At 44.6% G+C, this 22,764-nt stretch overlaps 1 protein-coding gene across 1 annotated transcript in view; it reads left to right on the top strand.

Moving 5' to 3' along the window:
• Positions 1–22,764, top strand: part of LOC118398027 (retinoic acid receptor beta-like) — a 265,638-nt gene that overhangs the window by 101,729 nt on the left and 141,145 nt on the right. Inside the window, exon 2 of the mRNA XM_052470144.1 lies at positions 14,490–15,021. Within this exon, the coding sequence (XP_052326104.1) occupies positions 14,778–15,021 (244 nt within the window). The 5' untranslated portion in view covers positions 14,490–14,777. The remainder of the gene's footprint in view (positions 1–14,489; positions 15,022–22,764) is intronic.

The following is a 22,764-nucleotide window of genomic DNA, read 5'->3' as shown; positions in this document are numbered from 1 at the left end:
TTCTCCCCCCCTCCCCTCAATTCCCTGTCTAGTATTGTGTGAATTCTGTGAAAACATTTTAACCAGTATTTTTCTCCTACTACAGTGAAGTACGTTATCAGCGATAAGATAGATGCATTAGCACAGATTTGTTAAGACTGATGGCTCCATGTATGACTGGTACTGTGCATGTGTTTGCGTGTGTGTAAAATTAAATGAAATTTCTGGACATCTGTGAAACTAAATCTCAGGTACTGTAAAAGCATATCACTAAGTCCTTTTCTCTCTGCCCCCCATTGATGTCTTTACCGCTGTGTACAAACATATGCCAGTACAGTTAACTGCCAAAGTAATGTAAACACTTTAGTAAATGAGGGATACTAAGTATATCCGACATAACATACAGTGGGGCAAAAAAAAGTATTTAGTCAGCCACCAATTGTGAAGGTTCTCGCACTTAAAAAGGTGAGAGGTCTGTAATTTTCATCATAGGTACACTTCAACTATGACAGACAAAATGAGAAAAAATATCCAGAAAATCACATTGTAGGATTTTTTAAAAATGAATTTATTTGCAAATTATGGTGGAAAATAAGTATTTGGTCACCTACAAACAAGCAAGATTGTCTTTGTACGTTGATGATTCATGTTTCCTTTTCAATCCTCCATTTGGATCCCTCCACAGCCTCATACAGGATCTAGATAAGTTTTAGAACCTGTCTGGATTGCAATCAAATGATGGGAAGTGTACTATATTACATATTGGATCAATAAAACAAAACTTTTACATTACCGTGTAGTTTACCAATTTAAGGGGTCTGACGGTGAAGTGAACATACTAGGTTATCAAGGCGAGACTCTGATGCAGACACCGGAGGCAGATGGAGTGTTGCAATGTTTATTAATCCAAAAGGGGTAGAGAGACTGGTCGTGTACAGGCAAAAGGTCATAACCAGTTCAGAGTCCCGCAGTGGTCAAACCGGCAAGACTAGCAGAAGAGACTTGACAAAACATACTTGACAAGTAAACCTACTTGACTAAACATACAAGACGAACTGGCACAAAGAGACAGGAAACACAGGGATAAATACACTGGGGAAAATAAGCGACACCTGGAGGGGGTGGAGACAATCACAGGGACAGGTGAAACAGATCCTTGTGGTGGGCCGGGTGCCTACAATCTGACTTCGGTTGTCAGTTAGACAGTGTTTCCTCTGACACATTGGTGTGGCTGGCTTCCGGGTTAAGTGAGCAGTGTGTTAAGAAGCAGTGCTACTTGGGAGGGTCATGTTTCGGAGGACGCATGGCTCTTGACCTTCGCCTCTTCCGAGTCCGTAGGGGAGTTGCAGCGATGAGACAAGACTGTAACTACCGGGGGCCTCCCGGGTGGCGCAGTGGTTAAGGGCGCTGAGACACCAGAGACTCTACGTTCGCGCCCGGGCTCTGTCGTAACTGGCCGTCTGTGGGGCGACGCACAATTGGCCTAGCGTCGTTAGGGAGGGTTTGGCCGGTAGGGATATCCCTGTCTAATCGCGCACCAGCGACTCCTGTGGCTGGCCGGCGCAGTGCACGCTAACCAAGGTTGCCAGGTGCACTGTTTCCTCCGACACATTAGTGCGGCTGGCTTCCGGGTTGGATGCGCGTTGTGTTGTGTATCGGAGGACGCATGACTTTCAACCTTCGTCTCTCCCGAGCCCGTACGGGAGCTGTAGCGATGAGACAAGATAGTAGCCTACTAACAATTGGATACGACGAAATTGGGGAGAAAAAGGGGTAAAAGTAAAAAAATAAGAGAAAATGGGAGGAGAAGGTAAGGAACTTGTCTGTCGGCCCTGAGTCAAATACCTTTAAAATAGACAGTGCCATACAGGTTACAAAATACTTGGTACATTACTAGAATGGTACATTAGCATGACAATGTTGTCTATTTGCTACAAAAACACTGGTTGAGGAAAGAACAAACATCTCATTTAGGTCTATGAATGTTGAAATAAAACCTGTGTGTGCGTGCATGGGTGTGGGTCACTGTGTTCCTTGGTGGTGCGCGTGTGCATGTGTGCTTTCCTACAAACATTTTAGAGGCTGTATCAGAGAGGCCTCCATGGGAGAGAGCAGCCTCGTAAAGCAGACTGACTGATAAGCAGCTCAATGATTTGGAGCTGTCTTATCTTTCTCTCTTCAGTATCTCTTCTCTTACTTTCTCTTTCTAATACAGTATCTCTCCTCTCGTTCTCTTCTATTTCTCTCTCTGTATCTTTCCGTCTCTTTCTCACTCTTTCATCTCGCTCTCGCCTCTCTTTTCAACCTGTTGAGTGTCAACGACCCCCCCCCACACACACCATTACCTGAGGCCTTGAAGTAGTGTCAGCAGCATCAAACTTCTTAGGATTTTCTTCACCTCCAGCCTCAACTCTGCTCTCTCACATCTAATGGCGGCAGGGTAAAACGAATGTGACAGTATTGATGTTATTGCAACTAAGCTCATTGGAGTAGGATAGCTGGTCTTCACTCACTCACTCACTGAGAGTTCTTGAGGTGAGGTTAAACGTGTGTTTTGTATGAGTTCTGACAATACTGCCGCTGTGTATTTGACCAAAAATGATGCCGGTAAAATACCTCCACTGAAAGGAGCACGCTGGGTTAATCACATTACAGGTCTAACCCAATGACCTGTGTGTGAAAATAAAATAGCTGCAGGGACATTTTGGCAGTCAGTGTCCTGGGATTGCGTTCCCCACCTTTGTGCCACTGTTTCCTAAACCTTCTACACTCTTGATTCCCTGAACCCCCCCAATCCTGCTCCAACATGAAACACAGCTGGAGTGTGTGTGTGTAACTATATGTGTTTAACATCATGCAGAACAAGGTGTGACTTGTTTGTTGAAGAGGAAAAACATTAATCTAACATGAAAAGTGCCACAAGGGAACTGCTAGAATCACACTCATTTTTCCATCCCTCTTTCTTTCTTCTCTCTCTCTCTCTCCCTCCCTCTCTCTGCCCATCCCCCATCCTCTTTCTTTCTTTCTCCCTCTCTCTTTCCCTCTCTCCTTCTGACAGGTCAGGCTAGACAGTAAGACGATGGAGGGGACATTATCAGTCAGCCAGGTCGTTCATTAAGACCTCCATTATCCTGCCGCAGTTTATAACTCTTAAATAGGATATAGCACTAGGGCCTGATGGTTCCTCCACCACACCTCCGCTCCTCCCCACTCGTTTCCTACAGTACTCCTCATCCGGAGGGAGAAACACTGGGGAGGAGGGAGAGCAGAGGAAAGGCAACCAGCAGCATGAGGACCAGGGCTTTGGGCTGGAAATCAGACTGATTTTAATGGGGTTAATCACTTTCTTTTTCAAACTTATTTTGATGTTTTTTTTTCTTGTCTCTGGTCTGTTTAAAAAAAAAATATATATATATATATATATATCCATCTACTCATAGGATGAACTTTATTATATTTTTCTGTATTTAGAACGGATGAAAAGGTACTCGACGGTTTGCTCGATCGATGCTCAAGGCTAAATGAATTCCGATGATAAGAGAGAAAATACACCCTTCTAGTCTTAGAGATAGTATTCAGCAGTTCAAGGACAGTATTTACTTATGTAAGTGCCATTAACATTGGTTGGAGAGAACATTAATTTTCTTTCACTGAAATCTCAACTATTTCCTCTCAAAGGATGCCTGCTGAAAGAAGAACCGCAAGTGCTTCAGAGGAATGGGAGGAGGAAAGTAGAGAAACAGAAAAGTGGAAGTATATATGCGCATCAGGGTCCATTAACATTGGTTGGAGAGAATATTGAAGAGGGGTTGATGTGAGTTAGTAGTTGGTATTGAACAGAAAATAACTCTCAGTTCAACAGTACTACTAGTCAATCATAGCATATTGAATGTACAGTATTATAAACTCAGCAAAAAAAGAAATGTCCTCTTACTGTTAACTGCTTTTTATTTTCAGCAAACTGAAGTATTTGTATGAACATAAGATTCAACAACTGAGACAAGTTCCACAGACATGTGACTAACAGGAATGGAATAATGTGTCCCTGAACAAAGGGGGGTCAAAATCAGAAGTAACAGTCAGTATCTGGTGTGGCCACCCACCTGCATTAAATTCTAATGGTATAGGGGACGCTTGCATCCCACTTGGCCAAAAGCCAGGGAAAATGCAACACGGCAAATTCAAATAAAATGATATAAAAATCAAACATGTAAGATACTAAATTAAAGCTACACTCGTTGTGAATCCAGCAAACATGTCAGATTTTAAAAAGGCTTTTCGGCGAAAGCATAAGAAGCAATTATCTGATGATAACACAACCGTAAACAAAGAGTAGCATATTTCAACCCTGCAGGCGCTACACAAAATGCAGAAATAAAATATAAAACATGCCTTACCTTTGATGAGCTTCTTTTGTTGGCAGTGTAACAGTGTTACCCATTTCCTAGATGGCCGTAATTCATTGCACAAAGGAATAACCTCAACCAAATTCCAAAGACTTGTGGCATCCAGTGGAAGCGGTAGGAACTGAAAACAAGTGCCCAAGAAATATTGTTTCCCAATGAGAACTCCCTGAACAGACAGACTTAAAAAAAAAAAATCTGAACGGTTAGTCCTCAGTGTTTTGCCTGCCACAAGTTCTGTTATACTCACAGACATGATTCAAACCGTTTTAGAAACTTCAGAGTGGTTTCTATCCAAATCTACTAATAATATGCATATCTTATATTCTTGGCATGAGTAGCAGGAAGTTGAAATTGGGCACGCTATTTATCCAAAAAATGAAAATGCTGTCCCCTATACCTTAAATTAAGTACTGCAGTGAATCTCCTCCTCATGGACTGCACCAAATTTGCCAGTTCTTGCTGTAAGATGTTACCGCACACTTCCACCAAGGCACCTGCAAGTTCCCGGACATTTCTGGGGGGAATAGCCCTAGCCCTCACCCTCCGATGCAACAGGTCCCAGGCGTGCTCAATGGTATTGAGATCCGGGCTCTTCGCTGGCCATGGCAAAACACTGACATTCCTGTCTTGCAGGAAATCACGCACAGAACGAGCAGTATGGCTGGTGGCATTGTCATGCTGGAGGGTCATGTCAGGTTGAGCCTGCAGGAAGGGTACTACATGAGGGAGGAGGATGTATTCCCTTTAACGCACAGCGTTGGGATTGCCTGCAATGGCAACAAGCTCAGTCCGATGATGCTGTGACACCTTCCTAGACCACGACGGACTCTCCACCTCCAAATCGATCCCACTCCAGAGTACAGACCTCACCTAATTGGAGAAAACTAATGGACAACAACATTTAGGCTTCTACCTCCAGCTTATACATACACATTTTACACATTTTACAATAGTTATCTTTTGTTTGTTTTCATCCTTCAGCTCCACTCAACCCCTCCCATCTATCTCTGAGGAACATCCGGTTTTGTTTTCTATTTGCCATATATAACTGTGCTATGATGTTTCACAAAAGTTCTTAACCTTTCTATTCTCATAAATTCTACATATTGTACATTATTGCTAAGACTATTGTTAATTATTCATCGATTGATTATGACTTTTAAATCACCCAGCAGTGCTATTTGCAGAGAGGATATATCGTGTGTCACGTTCGTCATAACGAGGAGACCAAGGCGCACCGTGATAAGAATACATTATTTTATTACACGAAGAACACTAAACACACTAACAAAAGGAGCGTGACGCTATAAGACATGAGTGCTGACATGCAACTTCACATAGACAATAACCCAAAATGCCCACAGTCATCAAGATAGGTAAGATATGTTTAAGTGATTGATAAGACTGATCTAGATCATGATAATTAAATAATCAATGTTGTGTTGCACCTTTTAACCAATAGCCTAACAAATGAACAACTGTTACAAATAAAGTACAAAGACAACTTTTGATGGACTTTAAGACCTCTAAACCAAATTTCAGCCAGACTGCCAACCCGAGCCGCCTACACACCTGACCCCCCCCCACCCCCCACCCCACCAGTCTAGTCAATAACTCAACTCTCTCCCAAATACAACTTCCTTCCCATCTTTTTTTTGTCTCAAGTGAAAAGTGTGGGAAACAAGTTGAATGATAACACACACACACCTACACAATAACACACATAAACGGTACACCCTCCATATAATTCATATCATATCCCTAATAGTACTGTAGAGCTCTTTTTACTTGCACACAATATAGCTGGGTCACCCTGTCCCTAGGGGTCCATGGCCCTGTAGCGCCCCAACCCAACACACCCCACTCAGCTTTAGGATCTTAGTGAAACACAAATGATTGGTTTCAGGCGTGTCAGGCCAAGGCCGGAGTGACAACAGTACGACAGACAACTAGGGCCAAGACTGAGAAGCCCAGCATCTAGGGATTGCCTAAATAGCTATCTCCCCTGACTTGGGCATGTTTTCAATACAGACTCCTTTTGTCGTACAGTATTCCATATAAGGCATCTAGACCTTATGAAAGTTACCCATTATACCCTTAATCTTAAAACAAATCTAGTAATGCTGTACATAACTTGACATTTCTTCCATACATTGTTGGAGGATAACCAACCTTCCAATTAATGGTAATGCAGTTATTAGCCACTATAAATGCTAGGTTATACAGTTTCTTCTGATAAGTCTCCAGTATCAACATTTCCAAGCAAACAAAAACAGGGAGAAGGGAAAATCTGTAGACATGCTGAGATAAGACCACAACATATGCAAATCTGTCCCCTAATTGGCCTGGACCCCTTTTATTGCCGATACGCAGCCCCGCCGATCCTTCACGGCTGGACTACCGACGTAATCTGCCCGGGGGGGGTTTTCAACTGGCTCCCCCGCCGCGACGTCCCCTGAATGCCCATCTGGTAGCCTGCTAGCCGCGGCCCGCTAGCCTAGTCTAGAGCACACCAGACTTTTAGCTGAAGAAGTCCATCAGCCAATTGGCCTGGACCCTTTTACTACACGAGCCCTGCTGATCCATCACGACTGATCTGCCGACGTAACCGCACGAAGGGGCTACAACTGACTTCTTCTGTCGCGACGTCCCTCTAAGGGCCATCTGCTAGCCTTCTAGCCCGGCCCTGGCACTGTCTGAATCGCCATGTCTCCAGCTCGCCTAGCTACTCACTGGACCCAATGATCACACGGCTACGCATGCCTCTCCCTAATGTCAACATGCCTTGTCCATTGATCAGCGTCAACTCACCATCAGTACGACCAAGAATATGTTTTCCGCGACGCGGATCCTGTGTTCTGCCTTACAAACAGGACAACGGAATGGATCGCATGCAGCGACCCAAGAAAATGACTCCGAAAAAGAGGGAAACGTAGCAGTCTTCTGGTCAGACTCCGGACAAGGGCACATCGCGCACCACTCCCCAGCATTCTTCTTGCCAATGTCCAGTCTCTTGACAACAAGGTTGATGAAATCCGAGCAACGGTAGCATTCCAGAGGGACATCAGAGACTCTAACGTCCTCTGCTTCACCGAAACATGGCTTACTGGGAAGACGCTATCCGATGCGGTGCAGCCAACGGGTTTCTCCACGCATCGCGCCGACAGAAACAAACATCTTTCTGGTAAGAAGAGTGGCGGGGGCGTATGCCTCATGACTAACGAGACATGGTGTGATGAAGGAAACATACAGGAACTCAAATCCTTCTGTTCACCTGATTTAGAATTCCTCACAATCAAATGTAGACCGCATTATCTACGAAGAGAATTCTCTTCGATTATAATCACAGCCGTATATATCCCCCCCCCCAAGCAGACACATCGATGGCTCTGAACGAACTTTATTTAACTCTTTGCAAACTGGAAACCATTTATCCGGAGGCTGCATTCATTGTAGCTGGGGATTTTAACAAAGCTAATCTGAAAACAAGACTCCCTAAATTTTATCAGCATATCGATTGCGCAACCAGGGGTGGTAAAACCTTGGATCATTGTTACTCTAACTTCCGCGACGCATATAAGGCCCTGCCCCGCCCCCCTTTCGGAAAAGCTGACCACGACTCCATTTTGTTGATCCCTGCCTACAGGCAGAAACTTAAACAAGAGGCTCCCACGCTGAGGTGTGTCCAATGCTGGTCAGACCAAGCTGACTCCACACTCCAAGACTGCTTCCATCACGTGGACTGGGACATGTTTCGTATTGCGTCAGATAAAAATATTGACGAATACGCTGATTCGGTGTGCGAGTTCATTAGAACGTGCGTTGATGTCGTTCCCATAGCAATGATAAAAACATTCCCTAACCAGAAACTGTGGATTGATGGCAGCATTCGCGTGAAACTGAAAGCGCGAACCACTGCTTTTAATCAGGGCAAGGTGTCTGGCAACATGACCGAATACAAACAGTGCAGCTATTCCCTCCGCAAGGCTATTAAACAAGCTAAGCGTCAGTACAGAGACAAAGTAGAATCTCAATTCAACGGCTCAGACACAAGAGGCATGTGGCAGGGTCTACAGTCAAACACGGACTACAAGAAGAAACCCAGCCCAGTCACGGACCAGGATGTCTTGCTCCCAGGCAGAATAAATAACTTTTTTGCCCGCTTTGAGGACAATACAGTGCCACTGACACGGCCTGCAACGAAAACATGCGGTCTCTCCTTCACTGCAGCCGAGGTGAGTAAGACATTTAAACGTGTTAACCCTCGCAAGGCTGCAGGCCCAGACGGCATCCGCAGCCGCGCCCTCAGAGCATGCGCAGACCAGCTGGCCGGTGTGTTTACGGACATATTCAATCAATCCCTATACCAGTCTGCTGTTCCCACATGCTTCAAGAGGGCCACCATTGTTCCTGTTCCCAAGAAAGCTAAGGTAACTGAGCTAAACGACTACCGCCCCGTAGCACTCACTTCCGTCATCATGAAGTGCTTTGAGACTAGTCAAGGACCATATCACCTCCACCCTACCTGACACCCTAGACCCACTCCAATTTGCTTACCGCCCAAATAGGTCCACAGACGATGCAATCTCAACCACACTGCACACTGCCCTAACCCACCTGGACAAGAGGAATACCTATGTGAGAATGCTGTTCATCGACTACAGCTCGGCATTCAACACCATAGTACCCTCCAAGCTCGTCATCAAGCTCGAGACCCTGGGTCTCGACCCCGCCCTGTGCAACTGGGTACTGGACTTCCTGACCGGCCGCCCCCAGGTGGTGAGGGTAGGCAACAACATCTCCTCCCCGCTGATCCTCAACACGAGGGCCCCACAAGGGTGCGTTCTGAGCCCTCTCCTGTACTCCCTGTTCACCCACGACTGCGTGGCCACGCACGCCTCCAACTCAATCATCAAGTTTGCGGACGACACAACAGTGGTAGGCTTGATTACCAACAACGACGAGACGGCCTACAGGGAGGAGGTGAGGGCCCTCGGAGTCTGGTGTCAGGAAAATAACCTCACACTCAACGTCAACAAAACTAAGGAGATGATTGTGGACTTCAGGAAACAGCAGAGGGAACACCCCCCTATCCACATCGATGGAACAGTAGTGGAAAGGGTAGCAAGTTTTAAGATCCTCGGCATACACATCACAGACAAACTGAGTTGGTCCACTCACACTGACAGCGTCGTGAAGAAGGCGCAGCAGCGCCTCTTCAACCTCAGGAGGCTGAAGAAATTCTGCTTGTCACCAAAAGCACTCACAAACTTCTACAGATGCACAATCGAGAGTATCCTGGCGGGCTGTATCACCGCCTGGTACGGCAACTGCTCCGCCCTCAACCGTAAGGCTCTCCAGAGGGTAGTGATGTCTGCACAACGCATCACCGGGGGCAAACTACCTGCCCTCCAGGACACCTACACCACCCGATGTTACAGGAAGGCCATAAAGATCATCAAGGACATCAACCACCCGACCCACTGCCTGTTCACCCCGCTATCATCCAGAAGGCGAGGTCAGTACAGGTGCATCAAAGCTGGGACCGAGAGACTGAAAAACAGCTTCTATCTCAAGGCCATCAGACTGTTAAACAGCCACCACTAACATTGAGTGGCTGCTGCCAACACACTGTCATTGACACTGACCCAACTCCAGCCACTTTAATAATGGGAATTGATGGGAAATTATATAAATATATCACTAGCCACTTTAAACAATGCTACCTTATATAATGTTACTTACCCTACATTATTCATCTCATATGCATACGTATATACTGTACTCTACATCATCGACTGCATCCTTATGTAATACATGTATCACTAGCCACTTTAACTATGCCACTTTGTTTACTTTGTCTACATACTCATCTCATATGTATATACTGTACTCGATACCATCTGCTGTATGCTGCTCTGTACCATCACTCATTCATATATTCTTATGTACATATTCTTTATCCCCTTACACTGTGTATAAGACAGTAGTTTTGGAATTGTTAGTTAGATTACTTGTTGGTTATCACTGCATTGTCGGAACTAGAAGCACAAGCATTTCGCTACACTCGCATTAACATCTGCTAACCATGTGTATGTGACAAATAAAATTTGATTTGATGTTTTGGTTAGTAATTATTGCCTTATTTCATTGTAGAGCCTCTAGCCCTGCTCAATACGCCTTAGCTAACCCTTTAGTTCCACCTCCCACACATCCAGTGAACACACCTGGTTTAAATGATGTTTCTACAGACAATATTGCTCTCATCGTCACTCAATGCATAGGTTTACCTCCACTGTATTCACATCCTACCATACCTTTGTCTGTACATTATGCCTTGAATCTATTCTACCGTGCCCAGAAACCTGCTCCTTTTACTCTCTGTTCTGAACGTACTTGACGACCAGTTCTTATAGCCTTTTGCTATACCCTTATCCTACTTCTCTAGTCATGTAGAGTTTATTCCAGGCCCTGCAGTGCCTAGCTCCAATTCCCATTCCCCAGGCGCTCTCTTTTGCTGACTTCTGTAACCGTACAAAACTTTGGTTTCATGCATGTTAACATGAGAAGAATCCTCCCTGATTTTGTTTTATTCACTGCTTAAGCACACTCTGCCAACCCTGATGTCCTATCCATGTCTGAATCCTGGTTTTAAGAAGACCACCAAAACCCCTGAAATTTCCACCCCTATCTATAACATTTTCCAACAAGATAGCACTGCCAAAAGGGGACAGAGTTGCAATCTACTGCAGAGATAGCCTGCAGAGTTCTGTCTTACTATCCAGGACTGTGCCCAAACAATTTGAGCTTCTACTTTTAAAAATCCTCCTTTCCAGAAACAAGTCTCTCACTGTTGTCGCTTGCTATAGACCACCTTCTGCCCCCAGCTGTGCCCTGAACACCATATGTGAATTGATTGCCCCCATCTATCTTCAGAGCTCGTGCGCTTAGGTGACCTAACCTCGGACATGCTTAACACCCCGGCCATCCTACAATCTAAGCTTGATGCCCTCAATTTCACACAAATTATCAATGAACCTACCAGGTACAACCCCAAATCCATAAACACGGGCACCCTGATTGATATTATCCTAACCAACCTGCCCTCCAAATACACCTCTGCTGTCTTCATCCAGGATCTCAGCGATCATTGCCTGCGCCCATTATGGGTCTGCGGTCAAATGACCACCCCTCATAATTGTGAAACGCTCCCTGAAACACTTCAGCGAGCAGGCATTTCTAATTGTCCTGGCCCGGGTATGCTGGAAGGATATTGACCTCATGCCGACAGAGGATTCCTGGTTATTCTTTAAAAGTGCTTTCCTCACATTCTTAAATAAGCATGCCCAATTAAAAAAAATCTAGAACCAGGAACGGATATAGCCCTTGGTTTACTCCAGAACTGACTGCCCTTGCCCAGCACAAAAACATCCTGTGGCGTACTGCATTAGCATCGAATAGCCCCCGCGATATGCATCTTTTCAGGGAAGTTATGAAGTGGTCCTTCTGTGGCTCAGTTGGTAGAGCATGGCGCTTGTAACGCCAGGGTAGTGGGTTCGATTCCCGGGACCACCCATACGTAGAATGTATGCACACATGACTGTAAGTCGCTTTGGATAAAAGCGTCAGCTAAATGGCATATATTTTTATTATTATTATTATATTATAAGTTAGGAACCAATATGCACAGGCAGTTAGGAAAGAAAAGGCTTGCTTTTTCAAGCAGAAATTTGCATCCTGTTGCACTAACTCAAAGTTTTGGGACACTAAAGTCCATGGAGAATAAGAGCACCCCTCCCAGCTGCCCACTGCACTGAGGCTAGAAAACACTGTCACCACCGATAAATCCATGATAATTGAGAATTTCAATAAGCGTTTTTCTACGGCTGGCCATGCTTTCCACCTGGCTACCTCGACCCTGGTCAACTGCCCTGCACCCCACACAGCAGCTTGCCCAAGCCTCCCACATTTCTCTTTCACCCAAATCCAAATAGCTGATGTTCTGACAGAGCTGCAAAATCTGGACCCTTTCAAATCAGCGGGGCTAGACAATCTGGACCCTCTCTTTATAAAATGATCAGCTGAAATTGTTGCAACCCCTATTACTAGCCTGTTTAACCTCTCTTTCATATCGCCTGATCCCCATAGATTGGAAAGCTGCCGCTGTCATCCCTCTCTTCTAAGGGGGAGACACTAGACCCAAACTGCTACAGACCTATGTCTATCCTACTCTGCCTTTCTAAGGTCTCCGAAAGCCAAGTTAACAAACAGATCACCGACCATTTAGAATCCCACCATACCTTCTCCGCTATGTAATCTGGTTTCAGAGCTGGTCACGGGTGCACCTCAGCCACACTCAAGGTCCTAAACGACATAACCGCCATCGATAAGAGACAATACTGTGCAGCTGTATTCATCGACCTGGCCAAGGCTTTCGACTCTGTCAATCACCACATTCTTATCGGCAGACTCAACAGCCTTGGTTTCTCAAATGACTGCCTCGTCTGGTTCACCAACTACTTCTCAGACAGAGTTCAGTGTGTCAAATCGGAGGGCCTGTTGTCCGTACCTCTGGCAGTCTTTATGGGGGTGCCACAGGGTTCAATTCTCGGGCTGACTCTTTTCTCTTTATACATCAATGATGTTGCTCTTGCTGCTGGTGATTGTCTGATCCACCTCTACATATACGACACCATTTTGTATACATCAGGCTCTTCTTTGGACACTGTGTTAACGCACCTCCAGACGAGCTTCAATGCCATACAACTCTCCTTCTGGTGCCTCCAACTGCTCTTAAATGCAAGTAAAACGAAATGCCTGTTCTTCATCCGATCGCTGCCCACACCTGCCCGCCCGTCCAGCATCACTACTCTGGACAGTTCTGACTTAGAATATGTGGAAAACTACAAATATCTAGGTGTCTGGTTAGACTAAACTCTCCTTCCAGACTCACGTTAAGCATCTCCAATCCAACATTAAATCTAGAATCAGCTTCCTATTTCGCAACAAAGCATCCTTCACTTATGCTGCCAAACATACCCTAGTAAAACTGACTATCCTACCGATCCTTGACTTCGGTGGTGTCGTTTACAAAATGGCCTCCAACACTCTACTCAACAAATTGGATGCGGTCTATCACAGTGCCATCAGCTTCGTATTCGTCGCCAAACCCACTGGCTCCAGGTCATCTAGAAGTCTTTACTAGGTAAAGCCCCACCTTATCTCAGCTCACTAGTCACCATAGCAGCACCCACCTGTAGCACGCACTCCAGCGGGTTTATTTGGCCACCTTTTGGCCACCTTTCCATCCAGTTCTCTGCTCCCAGTGACTGGAACGAACTGCATAAATCACTGAAGCTGGAGACTCATATCTCCCTCACTAGCTTTAAGCACCTGCTGTCAGAGCAGCTCACCGATCACTGCACCTGTACATAGCACATCTGTAAATAGCCCATCCAACTACCTCATCCCCCATCCTGTTATTATTATTTTTCTCCTTTGCACCCCAGTATCTCTTCTTACACACTCTTCTGCACATCTATCACTCCAGTGTTTAATTGCTATATTGTAATTATTTCGCCACTATGGCCTCTTTATTGCCTTACCTCCGTTATCCTACCTCATTTGCACACACGGTATATAGACCTTTTCTAATTGTATTATTGACTGCATGTTTGTTTATTCCATGTGTAACTCTGTTTGTGTCGCACTGCTTTGCTTTATCTTGGCCAGGTCGCAGTTGTAAATGAGAACTTGTTCTCAACTAGCCTACCTGGTTAAATAAAAAATAAATACAAATAAACCATTTCTGAATGTGGGGAGGGACATGTCCCCTCATTCTGAACGTTGCGCCCATGTCTGTAGTGCTTTTCTAGGACCCACAGGCATGAAGTCCAAGTAAATATAATATGTTTTAATGCTTACATTGAGTGCACCTGCTTAACAAACTTTTCTGTAAAGTCTGATTCAATCAGTGCCATATGTACACAATCAGAGGAATTTTTTCAGGAGAAGAGGAATTTTCTAGACATGTTGTGTTTTCTACACCCACCGTGCTTACTATAAACTCTTAACAGTTCTCTCTTTTGTGTGTCTCTATTCCAGATCCTTGGTGAATTATTGGTTAAATGACACGGACTGTAAATGAACAAGACGTGTACCCTGGACCAAGTCTCCAATATTATCCAGAATGCATCCAAGGAGGACCGGGAAGGGGCTTGCCCCACAGAGCCCGCCCCAGTAACAGTAACCTCTGTCTGGGTCCCACCCCACCCGGATGGCCTCCCAACCCCCCTGTGAAGCAGTCCGCACCCTCTCAGCAGAGGTGCAGCCGAGGCCCTCCACCCCCATCTTGTCCTTCACTCCAGTCCTCACGCTCTGTCCATCTCTAGAATGAAGACAGCCAGTTGGGCCCGGCCCCGCTCCCCTAGCCCCCAGCCCCGACCACCACACTCCCCCAGTCCTGAGCCCCAGCTCGTCCAAATGAGGCGGTACAGGCCTGGGGTGGGGGTGTACCCCTTCCTGTTCCCCTCGGTCATCAGCGCTCTGCCCCTGGCTAACCGACTGGCTTCTCCCCCGGCTCTGAGGCTGCAGGTCCAGCAGCCCTCCAGCAGCAGTAGTACTCCATCGCCTGCAGGTGAGTCCTGTCTGCAGAATGCAGTGCAGGGTCTTGTCTTTGGGGCTTTCAGTTAAGACGCAGCCACTAAGGGGCCTTCCAAGTGGCGCAGCGGTCTAAGGCATCGCAGTGCTTGAGGCGTCACTACCCGGGTTCAATCCCAGGCTCTGCACAATTGGCCCAGCGTCGTTAAGGGATTGTTTGGCCGGGGGGGGCTTTACTTTACTTTACTTGGTTTTGCCGGGGGGAGATTTATCTACTTCCCCAGAGTCAGATTAACTCGTGGGTACCATTTTTATGTCTCCACGTGTGCATCAATGGCTAGAATTCTATGGTAACTGCTAGTTAGCTTTGGCTCGCGAAACTACCTCTAACTTCCTTCATACTGGAAACAGAGAATGTATTGAGATAGTTTGGGAAGTAGCCCCATATGCAAGCCGCCCTCAGCTTCTTGTGAATTATAAAACATCAGCCTATTTTTCTGTATTCACTAGGAAACTAAGATAGCTATGGAGGCAGTCAACTGCTCAGAGGTAGGAGTTGAAAGCGAGGAGAGAGAGTAGGAGAGGTTGATGGAGGAGAGGTAAGGGAAGAGAGGAGGGAGTAGGGGAAGTCAGACTAATAAACATCCACCAGTAAATACGCGTAGAGCAGTATATTATATTCACACTGTAATTGGCCCCTAGTGTCTCTCTGCACCACACTGATGAGACTGTGTGTGTCAAAATATCACAGCTGCAGGGACATTTTGACAGTCAGTGTCCTGGGATTGCAACCCCACCTTTGTGCCACTGTTTTCTAAACTTTCTCCTACACTCTGATTCCTTGAACCCCCAATCCTGCTCCAACATGAAACAAAGCTGGCAGCTCCAGCAGGTTCACCCTAGGGGATAGCTCACTCTGCCAACCTAGAGAGGAGGCACTCTGAGAGGCAGCCTGAGCCCGCTCCTTCCTCCCTCTGGGGTGTAGTGTAAATAATAACAGCATGAGAATGTCATGTCACTGCAATTAAGTTCAGTCTCTCTCTCTCTCAATTCTTTGTGGATCTGTGTAATCTGAGGGAAATATGTATCTCTAATATGGTCATACGTTGGACAGGAGGTTAGGAAGTGCAGCTCAGTTTCCTCAGTTTTGTACCCATTTGTATTGATTGTTCTGTTTATGGTGATTTTTATTATTAAACTGCGCCGTTGTAACACCGGTTTTGCTCTCCTGCGCCTGACTTCTCTGAATAGTTTCCGAATGCACTGTATGTATTCAATTCATATAACATTCAGCGGTAAAGTCAATGGTCAGACAAAATTGAGATGAGAATGGGGCAACAATTAACATCAAACTATGAAAACGAAACCAGTTAAAATAATAGCTCTTCCTTTGGAGTCTTAAGGAAACTCTGGCTCAAAGCTGTTTTCTTACACACCGATTGGAAAAATTAAGATGCACAACACCGTCTTTCTGATATGTGTCTGAACTTTTGATGTTGAGTGAAGTGAGATTAGCCTAGTTATCAGCCTAGTCGTAGACTGAGACTGGGCAGGTGCGTGTGTTTTGTCTGTGAAATATTTGTGTGTGTGATGGTGAGACAGTGGGCAAGCAGATAAATAAATACAGAGATACATCTGAGAAGAATCGGTGTGTCCCAGACTCCCTTGGGAGGGTCACCTGATCAACATGTACTGTTTGTACTCTTCTTTGGTGGTGGTCAGGTACTCCCAATGGCCCCCCTCTCTCTATCTCAGGTACCACTACACACTAAACCTCCCCCTCTATCTCTCAGCGGGGGGTTGCAGGATCTCCTCTCCTCACTCCACACCCCGGGAACTCTCAATGACCCAGTAAAGATCAGGAGTGTTATTGTATTGAGAGAGAGGGAGAGCATAGTCAAACACACTCACATAGACACTCCATTTTAAATTTTTAAAATCCAAAATCCAATTTCCTTTATTTTGTTAATTGAGAACACAATAGACAGTCCATGCTTTTGTATGCTATATAAAGTATAGGATGGATTGAGTTCTATATTAAAAGGTGGCTATTGACATGTAGACTGTCAGGGATTCAATCTTGCAACCTTACGGTAGAACCCAATATGGGCCACAGTGTGGTTTAAAATAACTTTCTCAGCATGTTGAAGGCTGAGGTCTGGATCCTGTCTTTTCCAACATTCTATCTTCCACCTCTCTAGCTGTCTGTCAGAGTTTCCTCTTTCTGGGCACTTCCTCTTTCTCTCTATCCCTCCATCCCCACCACCAGGATGACAGGAGGGTTACCACGTCTCTCTCTCAATCTGCCATCCTTCATCCCCTCCAACCCTCCTTCCCCTGGTCTCTCCTCCTGTCAGTATGTTACCTGTGCATAACCCTGGGTCTGGCTGCTCTGCGTTGCTCAGTCTTTTCAAAGCCTTCAAGCGTATTTTTGGACAACGATTTTGCAGATTTGAAATTTTTTACACCTTTATTTAACTAGTCCAACGCTCTAACCACATTCCTCACGAGGAGCCTGCCTGTTAAGCGAATGCAGTAAGCCAAGGTAGGTTGCTAGCTAGCATTAAACTTATCTTGTAAAAAACAATCAATCAATCAAACATAATCACTAGTTATATCTACACATGGTTGATATTATTAGTTTATCTAGCGTGTCCTGCATTGCATATAATCGATGCGGTGCACATTCTCGAAAAAGGACTGTCGTTGCTCCAACATGTAACTAACCATAAACATCAATGCCTTTCTTAAAATCAATACAAAGAAGAATATATTTTTAAACATGCATATTTAGATAAAAGAAAGGTTAGCAGGCAATATTAACCAGGGGAAATGGTCACTTCTCTTGCTTTCATTGCACACAGAGCCGGGGTATATGCAACAGTTTGGGCAGCCTTGCTCATTGCAAACTAATTTGCCAGAATTTTACGTAATTATGATATAACATTGAAGGTTGTTCAATGTAACAGCAATATTTAGACTTAGGGATGCCATCCATTAGATAAAACACGGAACGGTTCCGGATTTCAAAGAATAAATGTTTTTTCGAAATTATAGTTTCCGGATTCGACCATATTAATGACCTAGGGCTCCTATTTCTGTGTGTTATTATGTTATAATTAAGTCTATGATTTGATAGAGCAGTCTGAGTGATCGCAGGTATCGGCAGGCTCGTCGGCATTCATTCAAATAGCACAATGCTTTTGTTTATGACTTCAAGCCTATCAACTCCAGAGATTAGGCTGGTGTAATCGATGTGAAATGGCTAGCTAGTTAGCGGGGTGAGCGCTAATAGCGTTTCAAACGTCACTCGCTCTGAGACTTGGAGAGGTTGTTCCCCTTGCTCTGCATGGGTAACGCTGCTTTGAGGGTGGCTGTTGTCGACGTTTTCCTGGTTCGAGCCCAGGTAGCGGCGAGGAGAGGGATGGAAGCTATACTGTCACACTGGCAATACTAAATTGCCTATAAGAACATCTAATAGTCAAAGGCATATGAAATACAAATGGTATAGAGAAATAGTCCTATAATTCCTATAATAACTACAACCTAAAACTTCTTACCTGGGAATATTGAAGACTCATGTTAAAAGGAACCACCAGCTTTCATATGTTCTCATGTTCTGAGCAAGGAACTTAAACGTTAGCTTTCTTACATGGCACATATTGCACTTTTACTTTCTTCTCCAACACTTTGTTTTTGCATTATTTAAACCAAATTGAACATGTTTCATTATATATTTGAGGCTAAATTGATTTTTATCCATGTATTATATTAAGTTAAAATAAGTGTTCATTCAGTTCACTCATTGTTGTAATTGCCATTATTACAATTACATTTAAAAAATTGGCCGATTTAAATCTGTAGTGGCTTTTTTGGGCCGCCAATAATCTGAATCGGCGTTGAAAAATCATAATCGGTCGACCTCTAGTTCTGTCATACTGTGGTAGTCTACTACTGAGAGTTGTGTGGTCTGGGGACACAGTAGGTGACTGAAATGTCTGGTACTACATTTTTACAGGTTACTTTAACTCTGAGATGGTGTTTGATGGCGCTGGAGGAGATGGCTGCCCTTTTATGGGCTCTTAACCAACCATGCTATTTTTTTTTCTTTTTTCGCATTGTTTAACTTATTTTGTACATAATGTTACTGCTACCGTTTCTTATGAACAGTGATTACTCACCTTGATCTGGATGAATAGTTTTTCTTTAATGAGTCGTACGAGAGGGATTTACTCCAAACAGGCCCTCATCCCCGTCATTCGCTAGAGAAAGAGACAGGTATCACTGAAGGAGATCGGGGTGCCTTGTGAGGATCCGGTGACGAGTGGCTAATCTGCCTTTGCCAACGGTGCTATGACCAATGTACAATCGCTGGATAATAAAGTGGACAAACTACAAGTACGTATATTCTACCAACGGGACATTAAATACTGTAATATCTTTCACTGAGTCGTGGCTGAAAGACAACATTAAGAACATACATCTGGCGAGTTATACACTGTATCGACAGGAATGAACAGCAGCCTCTGGTAAGACAAGGGGTGTGGGTATATGTATATTTGTAAAAAAAACAAACAGCTGGTGCATGATATCTACAGTAAGAATGTATTGAGGTTTTGCTCGCCTGAGGTAGAGTATCTCATGATAAGCTGTAGACTAACACTATCTACCAAGAGTTTTCATCTATATTTTTCGTAGCTGTCTACACCACCACAGACGGATGCTGTCACTAAGACTGCACTCAATGAGCTGTATACGGCCATAAGCAAACAGGACGGTGCTCCTAGTGGCCGGGACTTTAGTGCAGGTAAACTTGAATCCGTTTTTCCTCATTTCTACCAGCATGTTAAATATGCAACCAGATAGAAAAAACTCTAGACCACCTTTACTCCACACACAGAGACGCGTACAAAGCTCTCGCTCTCACCGTCCATTTGGCAAATCTGACCATTATTCTATCCTCCTGATTCCTGCTTACAAGCAAAAATGTAAACAGGATGCACTAGTGACTCGGTCAATAAAAAAGTGGTCAAATGAAGCAGATGCTAAACTACAGGTCTGTTTTGCTAGCACAGACTGGAATATGTTCTGGGATTCGTCCGATGGCATTGAAATGTACACCACATCAGTCACTGGCTTCATCAATAAGTGCATCGATGACGTCATCCTCACAGTGACTGTACGTACATACCCCAACCAGAAGTCATGGGTTACAGGCAACATCTTCACTGAGCTAAAGGGTAGAGCTGCCGCTTTCAAGGAGCAGGACTCTAACCTGGAAGCTTATAAGAAATCCTGCTATGCCCTCCGACGAACCATCAAACAGGCAAAAACATCAATAAAGGACTAAGATGGAATCGTACTATACCGGCTCCGCCACTCTTCGGATGTAGCAAGGCTTGCAAACTATTACAGACTACAAAGGGAAGCATAGCCGGGAGCTGCCCAGTGACACGAGCCTACCAGATGAGCTACAGTTGAAGTCGGAAGTTTACATACACTTATTTTGGAGTTATCGAAACTCGTTTTTCAACCACTCCACAAATGTCTTGTTAACAAACTATAGTTTTGGCAAGTCGGCTAGGACAAATACTTTGGACATGACACAAGTCATTTTTCCAACAATTGTTTACAGACAGATTATTTCACTTATAATTCACTGTATCACAATTCCAATGGGTCAGAAGTGTACATACACTAAGTTGACTGTGCCTTTAAACAGCTTGAAAAATTCCAGAAAATGATGTCATGGTTTTAGAAGCTTCTGATACGCCAATTGACATCATTTGAGTCATTTTGAGGTGTACCTGTGAATGTATTTCAAGGAATATCTTCAAACTTAGTGCCTCTTTTCTTGACATCATGGGACAATCAAAAGAAATCAGCCAAAACCTCAAAATGATAGACCTCCACAAGTCTGGTTCATCCTTGGGAGCAATTTCCAAATGCCCGAAGGTACCACGTCCATCTGTACAAACAATAGTACGCAAGTATAAACACCATGCGACCACGCATCCGTCATACCGCTCAGGAAGGAGACACATTCTGTCTCATAGAGATGAACTTACTTTGGTATGAAAAGTGCAAATCAATCCCAGAACAACAGCAAAGGACCTTGTGAAGATGCTGGAGGAAACCGGTACAAAAGTATCTATATCCACAGTAAAACAAGTTCTATATCGACATAACCTGAATGGCCGCTCAGCAAGGAAGAAACCACTGCTCCAACATTGGCTTAAAAAAGACAGACTACAGTTTGCAACTGCACATGGGGACAAAGATCGTATTTTTGAGAAATGTCCTCTGGTCTGATGAAACAAAAGTCGAACTGTTCGGCCATAATGACCATCGTTATCTTTGGAAGAAAAATGGGGATGCTTGCAAGTCGAAGAACACCATCCCAATCGTGAAGCACGGGGGTGGCAGCATCATGTTGTGTGGGTGCTTTGCTGCAGGAGGGACTGGTGCACTTCACACAATAGATGGCTTCATGAGGTAGGAAATTATGTGTAGATATTGAAGCAACATCTCAAGACATCAGTAAAAGTTAAAGCTTGGTCGCGAATGAGTCTGGACAAAGACTCCAAGCATACTTCCAAAGTTGTGGCAAATGGCTTAAGGACAGCATAGTCAAAGTATTGGAGTGGCCATCACAAAGCCCTGATCTCAATCCTATAGAAAGTCTGTGGATAGAACTGAAAAAGCCTGTGTGAGCAAGAAGGCCTACAAACCTGACTCAGTTACACCAGCTCTGTCAGGAGGAGAGGGACAAAATTCACCCAACTGATTGTGGGAAGCGAGTGGAAGGCTACCCAAAACATTTGACCCAAGTTAAACAATTTAAAGGCAATGCTACCAAATACTAATTGAGTGTATGTAAGCTTCTGACCCACTGGGAATGTGATGAAAGAAATAAAAGCAGAAAGAAATAATTCTCTACTATTATTCTGACATTTCACATTCTTAAAATAAAGTGGTGATCCTAACTTACCTAAGACAGTGAATTTTTACTAAGATTAAATGTCAGGAATTGTGAAAAACTGAGGTTAAATGTATTTGGCTAAAGTGTATGTAAACTTCTGACTTCAACTGTAAATGACTTCTATGCTCACTTTGAGGCAAGTAACACTGAAACATGCATGAGAGCATCAGTTGTTCCTGACTACTGTTATCACTCACTCCGCAGCCGATGCAAGTAAGACCTTTTAGGTCTTAGATCAACATTCACAATGCCGCAGTGCCAGATGGATTAACAGGACGTGTACTCCGAGCATGCTCTCACCAACTGGCAAGTGTCTTCACTGAAATGTTCAACCTGTCGGAGTCTGTAATACCAACATGTTTCAAGCAGACCACCATAGTCCCTGTCCCCAAGAACACTAAGGTAACCTGCCTAAATGACATCCGACCGGTAGCACTCACGTCTGTAACCATGAAGTGCTTTGAAAGGCTGGTCATGGCTCACATCAACACCATTATCCCAGAAACCCTAGACCCACTCCAATTTGCATACCGCCGCAACAGATCCACAGTTGATGCAATCTCTTTTGCACTCCACACTGCCCTTTCACACCTGGACAAAAGGAACACCTATTTGAGAATGCTATTCATTGACTACTGCTCAGCGCTCAACACCATAGTGCTCTCAAAGCTCATCACTAAGTTAAGGACCCTGGGACTAAACAACACCCGTTGCAATTGGATACTGGACTTCCTGACAGGCCGTCCCCAGGTGGTAAGGGTAGGTAACAAACCATCTGCCACGCTGATCCTCAACACA

The sequence above is a fragment of the Oncorhynchus keta genome, chromosome 19 (genome assembly GCF_023373465.1).
Source record: "Oncorhynchus keta strain PuntledgeMale-10-30-2019 chromosome 19, Oket_V2, whole genome shotgun sequence".
NCBI classification, from domain to species: domain Eukaryota; kingdom Metazoa; phylum Chordata; class Actinopteri; order Salmoniformes; family Salmonidae; genus Oncorhynchus; species Oncorhynchus keta.
This window is presented reverse-complemented; position numbering and strand designations above follow the sequence as displayed.